Here is a 20,000-nt window from a genome sequence, read left to right as displayed (position 1 = left end):
TATATATTAGCACTAAATATCTACCGAGCAAAAGATTCTGAAAAAGGACAATGTATTATATATCTTAAATTGGGAATCGTGTTTGTCAAATATGATAGTAACATAATAGTACAAAGAAATACATATTTTAAAGTAATGATAAAAAAGAAATACTTGGAACGACCAACCCATCCTTCAAAAGTAATAGAAGGTGCAGCATCTATAGACAGAATAGACAAAATATAGAATCTAGTGTCCCCCCAAAAAAAGTCTGTTTTTTGCTGTCCGTTCTTAGTGAAAATTAAATAAACTGAGACACCAAACCCCCGTTAAACTACCTGGACAGTTATCGAGATATTTGTGATGATGTGAAAGCATTCTCCCTCCTTCGGTTCAGGAGGTAGGTAGGTAATTCCCTCTCGGGAATTACGGGTTCCAATTATTGTATTAAAAATCGTTGTTTCAAAAAATAAAAAATGTGAGCTGAACATGCTTTCATTGAGGCGGTCAAAAGATTTAGGTTTTCTGTAAAAAACAATCAAGGGTATACTTAATTAGTTTCGAATTCCATATTTCACATTTTAGACAATAATATACCATATTATTGTAACCAAACGAAATGAATCTTAACCTAACAAAACCAAACCTTAACCTAACTTAACCCATTGATAGAGTAGATAACAGCACTCATTATGTAGTTACCTACACTATCAGGGCATAACAAAAAATTGAAACAGCTAGTCTCAATCTTAAATAAATAATATTTGAGATTTTATAAAAATATGAAATTTTAAACCTCATTTTGTACATATAAAGTTAACACTAGTCTTTATATAATGCAAGTGCAGTGCAATCTTAATAAAATGGGCCATGGGGAGGTGGAGGTGTGGGGCTTACTGCCCTTACCTACGTCACAATGGCCTCGCACTCCTGCTCTAAGGGCGGGGAGGCCGCTAGCTGTCCTGCGAGGAGGGGGCTGCATGCCAGGGCTTCCTGACATTGGAGGGCTCTACTCGACCCCCACCCACAGCATTCTTAACTTCAGCATGCTCCCTCACTTAACGTGGACGCTCTACATTACACTACACTCATCAAAACCTTATTAATATTCCTGTGGCTTATTTTTCTTTTTATAATATATTTAAGTTGAATAACTTACAAAATTTTTTACCTGTTGCATTAAATACAGTAAATTAAGTTAGTTCCCCGCAAATGGGTAATAACTTATGTATTATTTACGGGTCAAACACTAGCATTTAGTTCAGTTAATTCAATTATAATGCCACTTATTGTAAGCCTTATAATTTCAATATTATCTATTTTCAATTGTATTATAAATTTTTACATCTGTTTATATAAAATAAATATTTAGCCGAGCATGAGTATCAATCGCCCTCCCAAAAATTCTCGCAAGAGACTACTATGATAATGAAATATGAAATACCCTAGACCCTATTTTTACAAACAATGGCAACTGGATGTGGTATAATGATTACAAATACATGTTGCTCACATCACAATAAATAATAAATACAAGACCTTGCATATGGGGCATAACAATTGTAAGTAAAGTAAATTTATTCAGGAAAGTACATACATAGTTGATTTACAAACATAATGTTGGATTTATAGATAGAGCTAGTACATACAGTACCTAAAGCCCCTAGTACGCATATAGCGTTTCGTTTCGGGTTTCGTTTTGTGAGAGGATGGTTTGGCACCAGACTAAACTTCCACTGGTTTTACATGCCCGTGGTGTCAGCTGTGCACTAAGCAAAGTGCACGGGACTAAAGTCTGTTAACCCGTACCCGAAGCATATCGAGTTTGGGCTCATCTGAGAGCCTAAGTCATCAGCATTCCAAATATATTACAATGGCCGTTGTGACGCATTTGTGGACAGAGTTAGAGCGAGCAGCAGCTCTTACTGTGTAGAGTTTGAGGAAGACAGAGGTTTGGGCAGGAAGGCGAGCCAGGCGTGGAGATGCGGGTGCCCACCACTCTGCTTCCATCCTCGTCGCCATGGCAACGCCAGCCAGTCATCTTGAACGGCCATTCTGGGCGGCCATCTTGGAGTCCCTTAGGGCCATGGCTCGTCTCTGATTGGTTGAGAGGGGTAGGCACCTGTATGCGTCCCTTTGATTGGTTCTTTTGAAGAGGACGCGAGAAGTTTCCGGCGTCCCTGCGTCAAGGCGTCATTCTGCCACCAGCCGCCACCTTTGCCTGATGCTTCCTTTGCTCAATTCGGCCAAATTGAGTAAAAAGACGTCGTGGCGGTTGGCTAATTCACATCTCCTGCGACCAGCCACATCATCTAGGGCCCGTGGAACGAAGCAGAATCCAGGAACTCATCGTATTGGGGCGTTAAAGCAAGGGAGTATGGAAACGAAATCGTGGAAAGTGGGTAAAGTAGTGTACCGAGTAAACCTATACTCGCTCCATTATCTCATCATCTTACTGGCATAACTAATTACACAAGCTATAATCCTATCCCAATTTATAGGTAACGGTTTTTCCACCCTCCTATCTTACTGTGAGGTGTAGTAACCGTATATAAGCCAGCGATTTGAGAATAGCACACCATTTGGTCACCATTTGGTCCGGGAGACATCTCCGTCACGCAGGGTGCAGTCGCACCTCCACAGATCTCCAGTATCAGCTCTTGATACTGGTAATGGCTCAAAAGGGCCACCACTTACGAGCTATTCAAGCCCGTGCTACCTTTTGGGTGGCTTCATCTTCATCTTAACACATTCACAAGGGAGACATCTCCCGTCATGCAGGGTGCATTCGCACCTCCACAGATCTCCAGTATCAGCTCCTGATACTGGTAATGGCTTAAAATGGCCACCACTTACGGGCTATTTATGCCCGTGCCACCTTTTGGGTGGCTTCATCTTCATCTTCTCTCTCGAATAGCAAAACAGTACAATCTCCAGTCAAGAATGTAGTACTCGGTGTAGACAGTTCTTATCAACCCAAGACGCTACAGCTTCGACACAGAGCAGGCAGCAGACTACGACCTCATCCAGCTACAACGCTCTCCCACATAGAGCTCCGCGACTCTGGCCTCACTCAGCTCTTTGCTCTGCTCCAGTCTTCGTCTCAACGTCTACGACACTGCTGTATCCAGGACTACTAAATAAATATGAAACTCACTAAACACTGCATCTAATCAACCCAACAACGTAACATAATCGTACGTTACATTGGTGACCCCAGAGAGTTTCGACGATACCCAGCCACGATGGACCACAACATGGACTCTCACTGGACCTCTACTGCTGCTGCTTGCTGTGGACTGCTGCCACCTGTCATGGAACGTTGCCAACACCCTCGCCACAGCTATGATTTTCATCGCGATCTTCTCTGCATTTTCATCTACTATGGCTTGCTGCTCCACGATCGTTACTCACTCATCTGGCAGCTTCATCAGTAACTACGTAATGTGGGGATCTACAGCCTGTCCTGCCGACTCTCCGTCGCTGCCAGGGCACTGCTTGTTCTACAGGGGCGCCCACATAAGCTGCTCTTTCGTCAGAGTCATCTACACGTTCACTGCTTTCTGATACTCTGCCGACTCAAGCACCTTGTGCAGTACAGGACTTACAGCTTGCGTTTCCGACTCTTCGTCGCCTCCAGGATAATTCAGCTCTAGCAGTGATTGCCCAGTGCTCTGAATGTCAAGTGAAGAAATTCAAAGAAGCGCGGGTAAACGGCGGGGGTAACTATGACTCTCTTATGAGAGTCTATTATGAAGGCGCCTATGAAGGCGCCTTCTAGCGCGAGAGGAGGCGAGATTGTCGATGATACCTAATGTCGAGGGAGAGGGCATTAACCAACGCCTTCATCGAGCTTTCCTGCCCGAACTCTGGAGGCCATCAAGAGCCTTAGGCGTCGGGAGGACTACAAACAATTCCTGGTGGATACACTAGGCTGTTAAGGGAGCGCCCTGTGGAGCAGTCCTCCTCATCGAGTCATCCAGTGAGGAGGAAACTCAGCCTAGCCCATCGAGGAGTAGTGGGCGGGGGAGCGGTGACGGGTCCTTTTGCGGTGGGAGACCCTGAGGCCGCCGAACCTTCCACTCCTTCACCCCGGCAGAGCCCCGGAGATGCCTGGAGGACCACAATTGTGGAATTCCTGGCTTCCCTGGATCCCGGGCAGCCAGGCTGTGGGTGGGGGGAGGAACTACTCGATGAGGCAATCTCCAACTTGTTTGGAGGTAACGGCCAGAATGCGATAAGGATCCTCGAGCACATGCGCTCGAGGTGACTTCTGCCACAAGATCCGGTGATCGCACATCACAGCGTGCTCCTAGCCACAGACAGAGACCATTCCAGGTGATCACGCCGTAGTAACCAAGCCCCGGCTCCGACCGGCCGAAAGAGGGAGCGCAGGGCACAGTATAGTCTGTGCCAAAGCCTATATAACAAGAACAGATCTGCGGCTGTGGCGCATGTCCTCTCCGGAGACTGGAGGGTTATACCCTCTGAGGTGGAGCCAAATCGTCTCTTCGAGTTCTGGGGGAACCTCTTCTCTAGGCCCTCGCCACCGGACAACCGGCCTATTGAGCGCGGCTCTGGTCCTGCCGATCAGCATTTATTAGAGCCTATAACACCTTTGGAGGTCCAGACTGCTCTACGGACAAGTAAGGTCTCTGCACCCGGTCCTGATTGGGATAACTACGCGTCTCCTCAGGTCCATACCACTCAGGGTCCTCACTAAACTGTTCAACCTGTGGCTAGCTAGCCGCTCCTTGCCACGGTCCTTTCCGTGCGTGCAAAACAGTACTGATACCCAAGATTCCTAAGCCAGAAACCCCCTCACACTATCGCCCCATCACCATGTCGTCTACGATAGTGCGGCTGTTCCATAAGATCGTGACAGCCGAGTTTCTCAAGCAATCAGGATCGACGGGAGGCAGAAGGCATTCATCCCTGTGGATGGATGCGCTGAAAACCTGGCGATCCTAGATGCTCTTCTGGCCGAGGCCCGCGCGCTTAAACATCCAGCGCACCTTGCGTTCCTCGACATGGAGAAAGCTTTTGATAGTGTTTCCCATGCGGCCATCCATCGTGCCATGGAGCGCAAGGAAGTCCCTGAGCCTCTCAGGGATTATATTATGTCGGGCTATGATGGCGCCTCGACTGTCATTTCCAGCCAGAAGGAGAAATCGAGGGTAATCCCTGTGACTAGGGGAGTTAAACAGGGAGATCCCTTGTCCCCGTTTCTTTTCAACTTGGTGATTGATGAGGCAATCACCAATGCGAAGAAGTTGGGGTTGGGGATTCGTCTGGGGGAGGAAAGGGTGTCAGTACTAGCTTTTGCTGACGACTTGGTCGTGGCAGCGGAGACGCCGGCCGGCCTTCAGGCGTTGATTGACGTGATATGTGACACCTTGAGTGGCGCTGGCTTGAGGGTCAACGCGGGAAAGTGCCGATCACTGAGCTTACAGATTGATGGGAAGCGCAAGAAGTGGTATCTCGCGTCACAAACGAGATTCCACGTCGGAGGCGCACCCATGGATTCTATTGGCATCAGTGACGAGTACAAGTACCTGGGTATTCTCGTTGGTGCCGGTGGCAGGGGCCACTCCTATGGCTCTATGTTTGAGGAGGGGATAGTTAACATCACACAGGCCCCCCTCAAACCCCAACAAAGGTTATACGTGCTGAAGCACCATCTCATTCCTAAAATGAACCACCGTCTTATTCTGGGTACGGTGTTTAAGACCCAGCTAACGAGAATCGATCGGAGGATGAGGCAGGCTATTCGTAGCTGGCTCCGTCTTCCACACGACACCCCAAATGCTTTCTTCTACACCGACTGGAAGGATGGTGGTCTTGGGATGCCTGAGTTTGTCTCGTCAATCCGGCTACATAAGAACAGGCGTTTCAGTAATCTGCTGGAGTCGGCTGACCCAACGGTCCGGGCAGCGGCCCTTCTACCGGCCATCCAAGATAAGATGCGCCGATGGATTGGCCCGGCCTTGATTGATGGTGAGCCGGTAACCAACAGAGCTGAGTGCTCTCGGACTTGGCGAGAGCGGCTCTACCGCACGGCCGATGGTGCTGGACTGAGATCCTCGTGCGAGGTTCCCTCTTGCCTGAGGTGGATCTCGTCCGGCACCCCCCTTTTGAGCGGTGGGGAGTTCGCTCACGCTGTCCAGGTGAGAGCTAACGCTTTGGCCACGCCGTCAAGGGCCGCTAGGGGTCGCCCAGGTGCCAGCGGCATGTGTGATACATGCAGGAAACCTGGCACCCTTGGGCACATCTCACAAGCATGCCCAAGGACGCACGGAGCACGGGTGGTACGTCATGACGATATCACCCGGTTCGTAGCTGGTTGTCTGAGACAGCGAGGGTTTGAGGTGGTGAGGGAGGTGCGGATACCCGATGGAGGGACCTTTTGCAAGCCGGATATCATTGCTTGCAAAAGTAACGAGGCCATAATTTTAGACACCCAGGTCTCGGCTGACGGCTTCCCACTCTCCCGGCCACACCAGAGCAAATGTGACCGGTATGGCACCCCGAGATCCTTCAGTGGGTCCGGGATTACACCGGTGCCAATGCTGTCTCTGCCTCTTCAATTACTTTGAATTGGAGAGGTGGGTTCAGCATCGAGAGTGCCCGTGTTCTGAAAAGGTTGGGCTTGACCAGCGGAGACTTGGAGATCTGCTCCGTAAAAGCCCTAACCTGGACCTATTCCATCTATCGTATGTGGTCCAAGAGCACGGGGAGGGGTTGATCATGATCACCCCTGGACGGGCATGGGTGGACTTCCCTTGTGCCCCGAATCCCAAAAGTATCAGGGTGAGTGGACTCCGGGCTAAGCCTACGGACGTCATCTTGGGGAACCACTTCTCCAGTGGCTTTATTCTGGAGATGGTGAGTGGCTTGACCGAACCCGTGAGAGGATAAGCTACGGCTGGAGGGACACATGTGCGCATGTGTTCCTGTCTTCTCCGGGGACTTGACTAGTTCAAGCCAGGCATGCCCTCCCCGTGACTTATTTTGTTCATGCGCGCATGACATTAAACTTGATCCTCTCCTTGTGAGAGGAATTCATTCTTTTAGTGGCATGCCATTTTATGTTATTTGTGTTATATTTTTATACCATCCTCTTTTTTATATCTCCAGGTGCATTTATTTTTATTTTTGTTTAGCACATAAGTAGGCCACGACATTAGTTTTATTTTGTTTAAGTTGTAATATGTTTTTAGGGTTAGATGCTGCGGGGCCTCGCGGCCCATGCCTTGTGGCTGGGTCGTGGGGCTCTATAGCTAGAATAAAACCCTTTTCCCCCCGAAGTGGCAAGGGGAGTAAAAGGGAAAAAAAAAAAAAAAAAAAAAAATAGCCAAATGCCTCGTCATCTAATTAGTGACGTGCATGAATGGATTAACGAGATTCCCACATATGGAGATTCCCAACGATTCCTCGATGTCCTAACTACATGTCTACATTACCTCCTATTGTCCTGGTGCCCGAGCCCATCCGCCCCGGATCTAAATGCTCCGCCAGCGACCAAAGGACGCAACAATCATGCACATTCTTCTCTCCTCCTACACAGAGCTTGTCCACACACTGCCTACATCTTTTGGTACCGGACTACATGTACCACAGCGACCCAGGGAACAGTAGCCTCGTATTTTTTGTTATATAGTTTTCTTCCATTTCCTGGCAGGGGGAATCCTGTAGCGAGTAAACCTATACTCGCTCCATTATCTCATCATCTTAATGGCATAACTAATTACACAAGCTATAATCCTATCCCTATTTACAGGTAACGGTTTTTCCACCCTCCTATCATACTGTGAGGTGTAGTCACCGTATTTAAGCCAGCGATTTGAGAATAGCAAAACAGTACAATCTCCAGTCAAGAATGTAGTACTCGGTGTAGGCAGTTCTAATCAACCCAAGACGCTACAGCTTCGACACAGAGCAGGCAGCAGACTACGACCTCATCCAGCTACAACGCTCTCCCACATAGAGCTCCGCGACTCCGGCCACACTCAGCTCTCTGCTCTGCTCCAGGCTTCGTCTCAACGTCTACGACACTGCTGTATCCAGGACTACTAAATAAATATGAAACGTACTAAACACTGTATCTAATCAACCGAACAACGTAACATAACAGTACGTTACAGTAGCATACGAGCAGCAACGGACTGGTAGGTTCACATTCCACTGATTAGGTCAGACGTTCTGACTCCTGCTAGTGTTCTATAGCAGTCGAGTGAACGGGGAAATATCTTGCCAGTGTTCAGGGCAGTTTTCCCATAGAAATTCGTGGGAATTTCGTGTCATCGTGTTTTCCGCCATCCGTGTACGAACGCATCGCTTCACCAGTCAGAGGTGTACGAAGTGAGCCGGGTGTCGTGCAGGAGGTTACGGAAAACGCGCCGAGACATCCCTGTACGAACGCCACCGTGCGAGGCTATACCAGTTAGCCTAGCTGCCGTGACCATCACCTACAAGCAAGGGGCCTGTGTATGGTGGGACACTTGGGTGTATGGATGTGAGCCGGCTGTGTAAATGAGAGTAAGTACCTTGTGTGTGTTCTGGTGGTTATTCTCTTAGCCTGAATTCACAGCTAGGTGTTCCGTCCCATTGTCCACCAAGCACCCGGAGATGTGAGGAAAAGTGTGGGCGCATAAGATTTTCACCCTTATTGATATTATTGTCAGTCCCAAAGAGATTTAGCCCTTGTGAGGGGTGTACACACTGGAACAGAATATACATAGATTAGCCAAGGACTGTGAGGGATGTCCTAGTAATTTATATTCCACTCTGGTAGAATTTAGGGTAATGCATTCTTGATGATTATTTTGTTCCATGTGGTGTAATCTTTTTGCAGGAGTGAGAGTTCGGTACCGGTTATTTTAGTGCACAAGTAAAGAGTGTGTGATACCAGGGATTCCTGGCATTTGATTATAGTGGAGTACTCCCATAGTGCAGTTATTTCTCATGTTGTGTTTCCAGGGCTGTGACAAGTGTGGATATATATATATATATATATATATATATATATATATATATATATGTATATATATATATATATATATATATATATATATATATATATATATATATAATATATACATATATACATATATATATATATATATATATATATATATATATATATATATATATATATATATAAATATATATATATATATATATATATAATATTATATATTATATATATATATATATATATAATATATTATATATATATATATATTACAACAGTTTTGGATGAGGTGAAAACAAACTTTCAACACAAGACAGAACTCGAAACAATGGGTATAATATTTTGTAAGTTAAAGAGAAGAATGGAAGTAACTGCAAAGGGCCTATTGGCCAATATTTCTTGATGCTTCTATATTGGTGCGGAGTCTTGAAGTGGGTAGAATATAGTTGTGCATTAATTGGTTGTTGATGGTTGTAATCCATCATACACTGAAATTTGCACACAAGTGGCAGTAAAAAAGCTAACCAAACCCCCTAAAAGTAATCAAGCGTACTTTTGACATTTAGGAAAAGAAGGATGTCATTCAATTGTATAAATCTCTTGTGTGCCTCCACCTGGATTATTGCATACAGGCATGGAGACCTCATCTTCAGAAAGAAATAGCTACATTGGAGAAAGTTCAACACTGGGCAACAAAAAACATTCCAGAACTAAGTCAACTCTCATACCAGGAAAGATTGAGGGCCAAAGGGCTAACAACATTGCAAACCAAGGCTGATAAGACTAATCTCATCGAAACGTTCAATAAACTGAACAATTTGGAGGAGTTGATCCAGACAACTTTTTCAAAAAGTCAGACGTAACACAAACAAAGAGCAACAGTTTCAAGCTCAACAAGCCACAATGTAAGCCTGAGAACAGGAAATGCTTTTTCGCCCACAGGGTTATAAATCCATGGAACCGCCTACCTGACAAAGCCGTAAATGTTAAAACTCTTCCTGTCCTCATTTAAACCACTAGAATGTTAGTGACCCTCCGGTAATAAAAGCTCAGACAAGCATGGACAATAGACCCGGGTTTATTGTCATATGGGGTCATACAGGGATCGGGCTCGAATCCCCATGACCTTATTTAAGAAGTATTTATTTTTGTTACGACTCAAAACACCCAACGACTCGAAGATGTAATTTGGAGACAGGGAGACGAAGATGAAGGGAGACAGGCAGAGCGACTGTCTACCTTCTTACAGGTTGGGGTTCAATCAACGACTGTTAAGTGGTTGGACACCATTCCTTCCCACCGTCCTATCACATATTCTTATCTTCATATCCCTTCTATGTGCTGAATAGTTGAAATGGCTTAGTGCTCTCTCCTAATAATTACCCTACGACGCAAAAAGAATCCAATGATTTTTTTTAAATTATATTTTTTCATAGTTTTTCCGCAGTTTTACAGCTATTCACAACAGTATCATGCAGCTGGTTCCTGGCACACCGTGTACTTGCCCTCTTGTAGTCTAGGGGAGCTACACAAATGCACATGTACCTAAATTTCTTAATACAAAAATTTTCGTAATGTGGCTTTTTCTGAGAGTTATGGAGGAGTGGAGAGAGAGAGAGAGAGAGAGAGAGAGAGAGAGAGAGAGAGAGAGAGAGGAGAGAGAGAGAGAGAGAGAGAGAGAGAGAGAGAGAGAGAGAGAGAGAGAGAGAGAGAGAAAAGAGAGAGAGAGAGAAGGGGGGGAGGAAGAGGTAGAGATACAGCGAGAGAAGGTCAATTAACAGATATTCAATGAAACATGCAGAGACATAAAGACAAGTAGACAGTCAGAAAGAAGGATGTGTTGACCTAAGATGGTATGCAGTATATATATGTGTTTCCATATATCATCATAATTTCTCATATTTTTTTATTTTGGAAGGATGCCGGGTACCCCATCCAGTTTTTAACAGTAAATTGATTATTTGGGAATTATTTGACTTAATAGAATTAAACATATACTACTATGAGAAAAAAAAGAAGAGAAAAATATGTAAATTTGAACAATAACGGCGTTTTCTCAATAGTCAAAGAAAACAAACCCGAGAATTACTTAAGTGCTCCACTCTCTCACTCAAGAACGACAAGAAAGGTTATGTAGAGAAATATAAGCGATGGAACTACAGTTGTAAGAATCATATAAAATCCAGGAGGGACAAAGCAAGCAAATTGAAATAAGTGAAAACGAGTTTAACCAAACTATTTATTCTTCTATCCAAAATATAAAACAAAACCTACATCTAGAGTTGGGCCCATGAGCAGAGAAAATTGAATTTTTCACTGATTACAAGAAAGAAAGAAAAAGAAATTAATTAAATACTGATGATACAGTAAGACTGTTTGAACTCAGTAAACCCTTAAACACACTAATGAGAAAACCCTAACCCTGAGATGCTGGACTTTGAAGTAACCATTGACGGCATGCACATGCACAACTTCGCAGGCCCAGATTTCTGGAATTCCATATACACTTTAGAATTGAAAAAAACTATCAAATGCTCTTAATATTATATGGAGACGATGCCCAGATTCAGGTGTTTTCCCCGTTACACTTAAACAGCAGAGATCGTGCCACTCCACAAAGTGGTGATAAAGGAGACAAAAAGTTATAGACAACATCACACTACACCTTTAACATCACACACCATAAAAATCTTCGATAGAATGATCAGAAGAAAATAAACTCATGAAGTCACAACATTTGCATAACCCTGGACAACACGGGTTCAGAACAGGGCGTGCCTGCCTCTCACAACTGCTACAACACTAAACCTAGCTATACATGCCATGGAAGACAAGCAAACGGTAATTTAATATATATACAGTCTTTGTGAAAACTTTCGACAAATGTGAAACATTTTCGACAATTGTGTTTTTGCACACAAAATGCACTCAAAAATAATTACTGGCATGGTAGGAAAATGGATATCAAATTTCCTAACGAACAAAACCCAAAGAGTTAGAGTTAGCAAAGTAAAATTATGATCTTCCACCATGAAAAGCTTCATCCCATAGACTACTATGATTCCTCCAGTACGTTTCCTCATTCTCATTTCGGACACAAACTGCAGTGCCATAGTTCTGTAATTTGTTTTCTTTACCAATAAAGAAAATTACGTTTTCGTTCCAATTTGCATTTTTTTTTTTTCGTTTTATTCTTGGCATGTGACTTGAGCATATGTCTAGTGATGATGTGTCTGTTCTCTTGAGGCATTGGCGAAGAATTTAAGTGTCTAGCTGTTTTAGTCAGCTACTTTATGTGAGGGCATTGTTTTTAGTTCCCAGTAAGTTAGTTTATTATTAAACGTGTGTTTGCAGAATTCCGCCTTTTGGATTTGTGACTGGCTGTTCAGGCTTATTGTTCCCACTTGTCTGAACTTCAGTTAGGTTGTTATCTGAGTTACATTTGTAATTATATTCCGTATCAGTTCATTATCTATTCCGAAAATAAGGTCTAGGGCATTTTCTATCTGATTGGTTCATCTGTTTGTTGGTTAAAGGTAAATGTGTCACATAATCCTGGAACTCACTATGATTCCATTCACCTGGGGTCTAGGAGACTCGATCCGCGGACCTCCCGTGTATGAGCCTGAAGCTCACTATGACATTACGGTATTTGTCACATTTTTTCCAGTTTAAGTGCCTTAAGTTGTGGCCAGCGAGCAAGATGATGTTTGGGGTTAGGTTTCTGAGCTTTTGTTAGCGGTATTTTACTTCTATTAGTTGGTCTTCAAACTGCTAAGACCTTGCAGCTGCTGAATAGTATACAAGGACGACAACAACTACATTTAGAACTTCTATCTTGATTATCAGTATCTAATTCAAGCACTGACTGACGCCTTAAAATGTTAAAACTGAGATTTAATCTGATAATAAATTTGGAATTGTTGTGAATATCATACTTGCATAGCCTTGACTTTGATGAGGTCCTTAATGCGGTCGACGATGGTAAAAAAGCCTTCCTCATCACAACTGCCGATATCCCCAGAGTGGAGCCACCCTTCACTGTCAATGGTCGCTGATGTGGCGTCGGGTTTACGGTAATACCCAGTCATCATCTGTGAGAGAGGAATGAAGACTTTTTAATTCTGGTTGTAATTAGTTTACAGCTGTTATCTAATATTTAACTTATTTAAATTAATTATTTCTATATGATTTTATGACATTAAAATTACTCCTTTGCAGATTAACATGTCAGTCTGTATGTCTATTTCTTTGTCTGAGGATGGTGACCTTTGCAGGGGGTGGTCTGGAGTACGGGACTGTTATTGGCTGGTTGGGGTCAGTAATATTGGTCCTATTAAAAGGGGGGGGGGGGTTGAGAGGTGTGACATAATAATTATCTCCTTCAAAGTCAGTGGTTTGTGACTAGCAAACACCCTAGATTTTTTGACTCTATATTTTCTGAGAGAGAGAGAGAGAGAGAGAGAGAGAGAGAGAGAGAGAAGAGAGAGAGAGAGAGAGAGAGAGAGAGAGAGAGAGAGAGAGAGAGAGAGAGAGAGAGAGAGAGCGAGAGAGAGCGAGCGAGAGAGAGAGAGAGAGAGAGAGAGAGAGAGAGAGAGAGAGAGAGAGAGAGAGAGAGAGAGAGAGAGAGAGAGAGAGAGAGAGAGCGAGAGAGAGCGAGAGAGCGAGCGAGCGAGAGAGAGAGAGAGAGAGAGAGAGAGAGAGAGAGAGAGAGAGAGAGAGAGAGAGAGAGAGAGAGAGAGAGAGAGAGAGAGAGAGAGGAGAGAGAGAGAGAGAGAGAGAGAGAGAGAGAGAGAGAGAGAGAGAGAGAGAGAGAGAGAGACGAAGGTAAGAGAAGTAATGATAGGGGGTATGTTGGGGAGAAGGAAAGAGAGAGAGAGAAGAAGAGAGGGAGGATAGTGGAGAGGGGACGAGAAGGTGGAAAGGTAAGAACGGGGGGGGGGGTGAGAGTTGTAGAGAATACGGAAGAGCTGAGAGATTCAATAAGATTGACAGAAAGGGAGAGAATGGGAGATTGGAAGAGAAGTGTGAGAGGGGGATGTTAAGGGGAAAAGGCAGGGAGAGGGTGTAAGAGTGGAAGAGAGAGGGGGCTATAGGGAAAGAGGGAAAGAGAGATGGGTAGGGGTGAGGGGGAAAAGAAAGGGCTAGAGGTGAGGGGAAAAAGGGGTAGGGGTGAGTGGGAGAGAGGATTAGAGAAGGAGAGATGAGAGGGGGACTTAATTTGGAGAGAGATGGGAGGGGGAGTTAATTTGGAGAGAGATGGGAGGGGTGACATGACTGGTAAGAGAGACCCGAGGGCAGCCGGATGCTTCCTCTAGGGTGCAGCCTCAGTCGCTTGGCTATACTCACCCAAACTTGCAGGGAAAATGGTTTGGGTAAAGGACGGACATAGGCTGGTCAGGAAAGATATAAATTAAAGGCTTTAAGAAATATCAGCCTGTATCAGACTATCAGCCGGTAAATCAGGTTGTTACTGGAGTGGGAAGATATGGGGAATGTCCAGACTCACAAACATGGAAACCCATTCCGACCAATCATCAGCCAGATACCTACGCCCACGGTCAGACTGGCTAAGAGATCTTTTTTTGAGCTATACACAAGAGTTGCTATATTCTTTTACAGCCACTAGTACGCGTAGCGTTTCGGGCAGGTCCCTGGAATACGATCCCCACCGTGAAGAATCGTTGTTACAACCAAGTACACATTTTATTGTTGCATTAAACAGAGGCTACAGTTAAGGATTTGCGCCCAGCAAATCATCCCCGCCTATATACGAACCCATGACAAAGCGCTCGCGGAACGCCAGGCGAGTGTCTTACCACTCAACCCGTTCTCACACTTTCGTATAGTCAATATTGACTTATTAAATACGTGCATATGTGACATACTAATTTATTGTGAATATTTTAGTTTACCTTGAAAAGCTTAATAGAAGACACCGACCTTACCTAACCTTCTTAGGATGTTAAGATAAGCATCTTATTGCTTCGTAATTACAATTATTACCTAACCTATTATAGGTATATAATGCTTCGTAATTACAATTATTACTTAACCTATTATAGGTATAGGTTAAGTAATAATTGTAATTACGAAATTAAATTATATACCTAACCTATTATAGGTATATAATGCTTCGTAATTACAATTATTACTTAACCTATTATAGGTATAGGTTAAGTAATAATTGTAATTACGAAGCAATAAGATGCTTATCTTAACATACTAAGAAGGTTAGGTAAGGTCGGTGTTTTCTATGAAGCTTTTCAAGGTAAACTAAAATATTCACAATAAATTAGTATGTCACATATGCACTTATTTAATAAGTCAATATTGACTGTAAGAAAGTGCGAGAACGGGTTGTACCACTACACCATGGAGACTGTCAATTCTTTCAATGTCAATTCTGAATGCTTTCCTAACTCCATACTTGCCACGTGCCTAGCCTTGAACCTCAAAAGTAATTTGTGGACTTAATAATTTGTAATTTGTAATTTTAGAGGTCACGGACATCAAGAGGAGTGTCTCCTGGTATTAAGTCACAGTTCGCTAATGTCCTTGTGGATGAAACTATTGGAATGGTGATGAACAGAGTTTATCGGAATCCAGCTTGTACTCCCCGTGACATCCCAGAAGGCACACTTAGTTAGTTACCCGAAACATGTACTGAAGAGGCACCCTTCCTGAGTCCTGATGGGCGCATGTATAAACAAGTAGATGGCATCATTATGGGTTATCCCCCATGGTGTCCTATTTTTTAATTTGACAATTTGAGTTCTATCGCACAGAAAGTCCATGATGACATGAGCCTAAACCTGTGTACCTACTGTAGATACGTAGATGACATATTCCTGGAGGTACTTGATATTGAGCATTTGTTTCAACTTAAGGATGCATTCCAGCCAAGCTCAGTGAGTTGACACCAGTAATCAATATCCAGAAGAATTCCACTTCGATCATACAGGTATTTTCTAGTCCTGCATTGATCCAGACAAAAGATGACAAACCAGGCGGACAACTAGACGAGTCAGACAACAATCACCTCACCCTATTCTTTGGTGCTCCCTACGATTTAGGGGGTTAGGTGAATCATAAAGTAAGGTGGACCCACACTTTGAAATGTCTAGATTTCTCCTTGTAAGCTCAGTATACCTGTTTCAGTTGAACAGAGTGTATTATGGAAAATTTCACTTTCCATATCTATATTTTATTTCAGAATCATATCTACTGATGATTTAAGGATCATCAGTATCTTCATCAGCACCTTCATGACCATTTGGTCAAGTACACTGTTGAGCTCAATGTCTATATAACATTGTATATATGATCACAAGAATCTAGAAGCTTCCTGAATATCAAAACATATTGCTGGAACCGAAATAATAGCTTCCAGTGATGTAATTTCAAAATCCTTAATAAAGTACAAAGTGTATTATAAAGTACTGTTAATGATCTTTAAATCCACCTACGTGTTTATCTTGTGATATAACGTTATCACAATAATCAGTCTAAATAAAGAACATAATCATTTTATAATCATTGCCGGCACCTCCACCGAGGAGGGGACGCCACCAGCAGATGCCAGGGGAGGGGGGAGGGGGGAGGAGAATCGTCACATCCCTCACCAGGCCTGGTGTTTACATCCAAGGAGTGCAGACGTGTGAACAGCTCGAGACATTTTTCAGCTAGATATTTACACACAAACTAAATAGAATCGTCAGTGATAGCTCCCTGAATGCTGGAAGAGTTTCTGAATTGTATATAGAGAGGAATTCCTGGTACATTTATCCAGAATAAGAGTATGGAGGACCACCAACTAGTGAGAGCCCATTACCACCTCATCTACCAAGTGAGATGCAACAACGTGCACTCCATATCTGATCAAGCTATTCAAATCATTTACAACAATGCTGTGTCATCGAAATCATTATCATCAAGCTGCTAAACCATCATCAAAATACTGAGTCTGGTCTCAGCAAGAGACATCATCTGGCTACTGTCAGATAGACTCCAGTTCTTAATTCAGGATAAGTTATTATTAATTGTTTTAGAGCTTAAATTGGCAAATTAAATGCAAAGACATTAATATGCATCCATATATAAATTGAGAGTCGTTAGGCAGCGAGACAACGCCTCATTATCTAGTATGTTCTGACTCTTTTCAGTGATTGAATTTTTTATATTGCTGAATCCATTATATAATCATTTGTTTTGGAATGAAGGGACTAGATCAGCCTTAAGGACCCCTCCCTGCTACAGTTCATTACTAGTATCAAGGACACTGAGGGCTGGCCTTACAACCCAGCATAGAAACCTTGCATTCAGCTAAGAGCATATTTGTGTTCCCAAATTTCCTATTTCCACACTTTCTCCATTTCCCTCTCTTGGCCACATATATGCCTTGACACCTTCGCCCCCCCCCCTTCCCATTAACATGGGGAAGGGGGGGACTCTCACCCCCCCCCCCCTTCTCTCAGAAAAAGTATTAAGAAGCACTGAAATAACTGTATGGGTCTCTAAGAAAAAATATTGCTACAATAACCAAAAACTTTGAGACAAACACTTTACATATTTCACACGTGACTCCATGAAAATTACATGGGGGCCTTTATAATCGTTAATATTTCCTAAAGCATTTAGCTTAGGCTGACCCCGCCCAGTCAAAGCCCATCCCATACCCCCAGACCATTCCCCCTGCAAAGTGGAAGTGAAAAATATAGAGAAAACAACATCTGTGAACTAATACCGCTGGAGTTTTAACGCAGATCTCTCCGTTGTGATCTGGGGGCAAGGTTTGGCCAGTGAGGGTGTCCACCACCTTGGATGACACTCCGGGCAGCAGGTGTCCGCACCTCCCTATGCGCTCCCGACCTTTCAAGGTCACGTGCGTGATGAGAGCCTCTGTTAACCCATAAGCTGGTGGAGAACACAACATGTAAGTAATCTGCATACACAGATATTTAAAGGAAATGTAACTAATTTTTTTAAGACACACTTGATAATATCAATCCTAAAAATAATCAAATTGCCCATTTCCCCTGCCAATAAAGGCAACTTAAAGCATGTAATATTAGTGCTTGGAGTTTCTCAGGTCTAGAATTAGGGACAGGAGGGATTGATTATATTAAATTTCCAAGCATTCTCCTTATATAATGCTAAATTAAACAGACCACAAAAGACATTTAATATGAACATTTTGATAATATACATCGAAATAAAGTTATCATCTTACAACCGCAAACTAATGAACGAAAGTGTGAACCAAATAACCACAAAGAGTGTTAATTTGTCGAAAGGCGAGTTTTACAACAGGAGGACGAAGGGTATTAGTGAGATTTTTGAGTTCAGATATGAAGGGAATGCAGAGCACAGTGTTACTAGTGATGGAAACAAGTTAGGATGAAAGATATTACATATAGCTTAAGAATAGGCACAGTTGAGAAAATGTAAGGGTATGCAAAGCGAGAGAAAAACTTGTAAATAAAAGAAATTTCAGAATAAAAAACTGAGGGTCACTGATGCGTAGAGCGCGGAGGAAGAGAGAAGAGAACACTTTTCTTAACAGAAGGAGGATGATGGAGATCACGAGTTTGCAGCCAGCAGCCCTCGCGGCCGGACGTCTCTGGCTGCTCCTCACCTCGGCGAGCTGCTAAGTCGCACTTAGCAGTACTTCCTTCGACCCTACCCTGGAGGGTGGGTCAGCTGTATCGCCTCGACTTAGCCTTCGGCTGGTACTCGCCACGAGATACCATGCACATCATGGTGAAGGCTACTTTCCTGAACGACCATGCGTTCAGGAAAGACTTGACAACTGTAAGCCGTTACCAACGTCACGCCAGTCGACTTACGCCAGGAGGGAGAGGGAGTTGCTCTCTTCTACTCCCAGGATGACAACATCGACCATATGGCATTGGATTCCACCAGGAAAGCTCTGCAAGAAGGGCAAATCAGCCTTACATTCTATCGACACTTTCTTGTTGATCGAACAGTGATCGTCAGAAGAGCCAGCACTTGGGTCACCGACAATGCAACCGAAGACGTCTTTGAAAGCTTCACAATCTAAAACCCCTCCATGGAACCATCCACACTATGTGTCATTTACTCTGCTAACAGCCGTCCAACCTTGAAACTGGCCTTCATCTTGGTAGCTGTAGCGGACCTCGCCTACTCACAGGGACTCGCCTACTCACAGGGAGTTTTGGAGTCAAGATTCCACTGGAACAAATCAAGAAATAACGCTTCTGTAACCTCAAGCACTGCTTCAAGTGCAATCAGTATTCACACACCACCAATAAGTGCAATGAACAGGGCATTAAGTGTAGTATTTGCGCAGATCACCTTTACTTCGTCTGCCAGGCTGACTGCGAACGTTGTCTCCTCAGTGATGGTGATCACATTGCTATCTCCCATCGCTGCTCTCGCCAACAGGAAGAAATACGGAAAGTTGAGGCAACCACTACTCGCCGAGCGCCGAGCTAGACTCGACCTGATATTCACCTTGAATGAGTAAGAAATAAAGGTAGTAAAATTTGAAGCCCCCCCCCCCCATGGGAATGAGCAACTACAGCGAATTGATATTTGAGAATCTGGTGAATGTTGGGATAATGAATCTCAGGAAGGGATCGGAAAGGAAAAGGCTAAATTACAGAAGAGGAAAATAAGACGAGATGAGGAACTTCCTAGTGGAAATCCCATGGGGAAACAGAACTACGAAAAAAAGTCTGAGCAAGATATGATGGATTATGTCACAAGTACCAGGATTCTGCAGACAGGTTTATCCTTGGTGTTAAACAAATTTTTTTTAAAAGAAACAGAATAATCCATGGTTCAGTCAGGAATGTAAGGTAGCGAAGCAATTGAATTCAAGAACATGGAGAAATCAAAGGAATAACAGAACACCAGAGAGCAGGGAGAGATGCCTGAGGGCCAGGAATGAGTACCTCGGAGTGAGGAGAGAAGCTGAGAGACAGTATGAAAGTAACATCACAAGTAAAGCCAAGACCCAACCAAAACTGCTCCACAGCCACATCTGGAGGAAAACAACAGT

At 43.7% G+C, this 20,000-nt stretch overlaps 1 protein-coding gene across 1 annotated transcript in view; it reads right to left on the bottom strand.

Annotated features, from left to right (window-relative positions):
- LOC138356518 (luciferin 4-monooxygenase-like) overlaps window positions 1-17,903 on the bottom strand; it is a 36,980-nt gene extending 19,077 nt beyond the window's left edge. The window contains exons 1-2 of the mRNA XM_069312673.1: window positions 17,700-17,903; window positions 12,892-13,047 (exon numbers count right to left, since the gene is read on the bottom strand). Coding sequence (XP_069168774.1) covers window positions 12,892-13,047; window positions 17,700-17,903 — 360 coding nt within the window. The remainder of the gene's footprint in view (window positions 1-12,891; window positions 13,048-17,699) is intronic.
- Window positions 17,904-20,000: the final 2,097 nt, after the last annotated feature.

The sequence above is a fragment of the Procambarus clarkii genome, chromosome 73 (genome assembly GCF_040958095.1).
Source record: "Procambarus clarkii isolate CNS0578487 chromosome 73, FALCON_Pclarkii_2.0, whole genome shotgun sequence".
NCBI classification, from domain to species: domain Eukaryota; kingdom Metazoa; phylum Arthropoda; class Malacostraca; order Decapoda; family Cambaridae; genus Procambarus; species Procambarus clarkii.
This window is presented reverse-complemented; position numbering and strand designations above follow the sequence as displayed.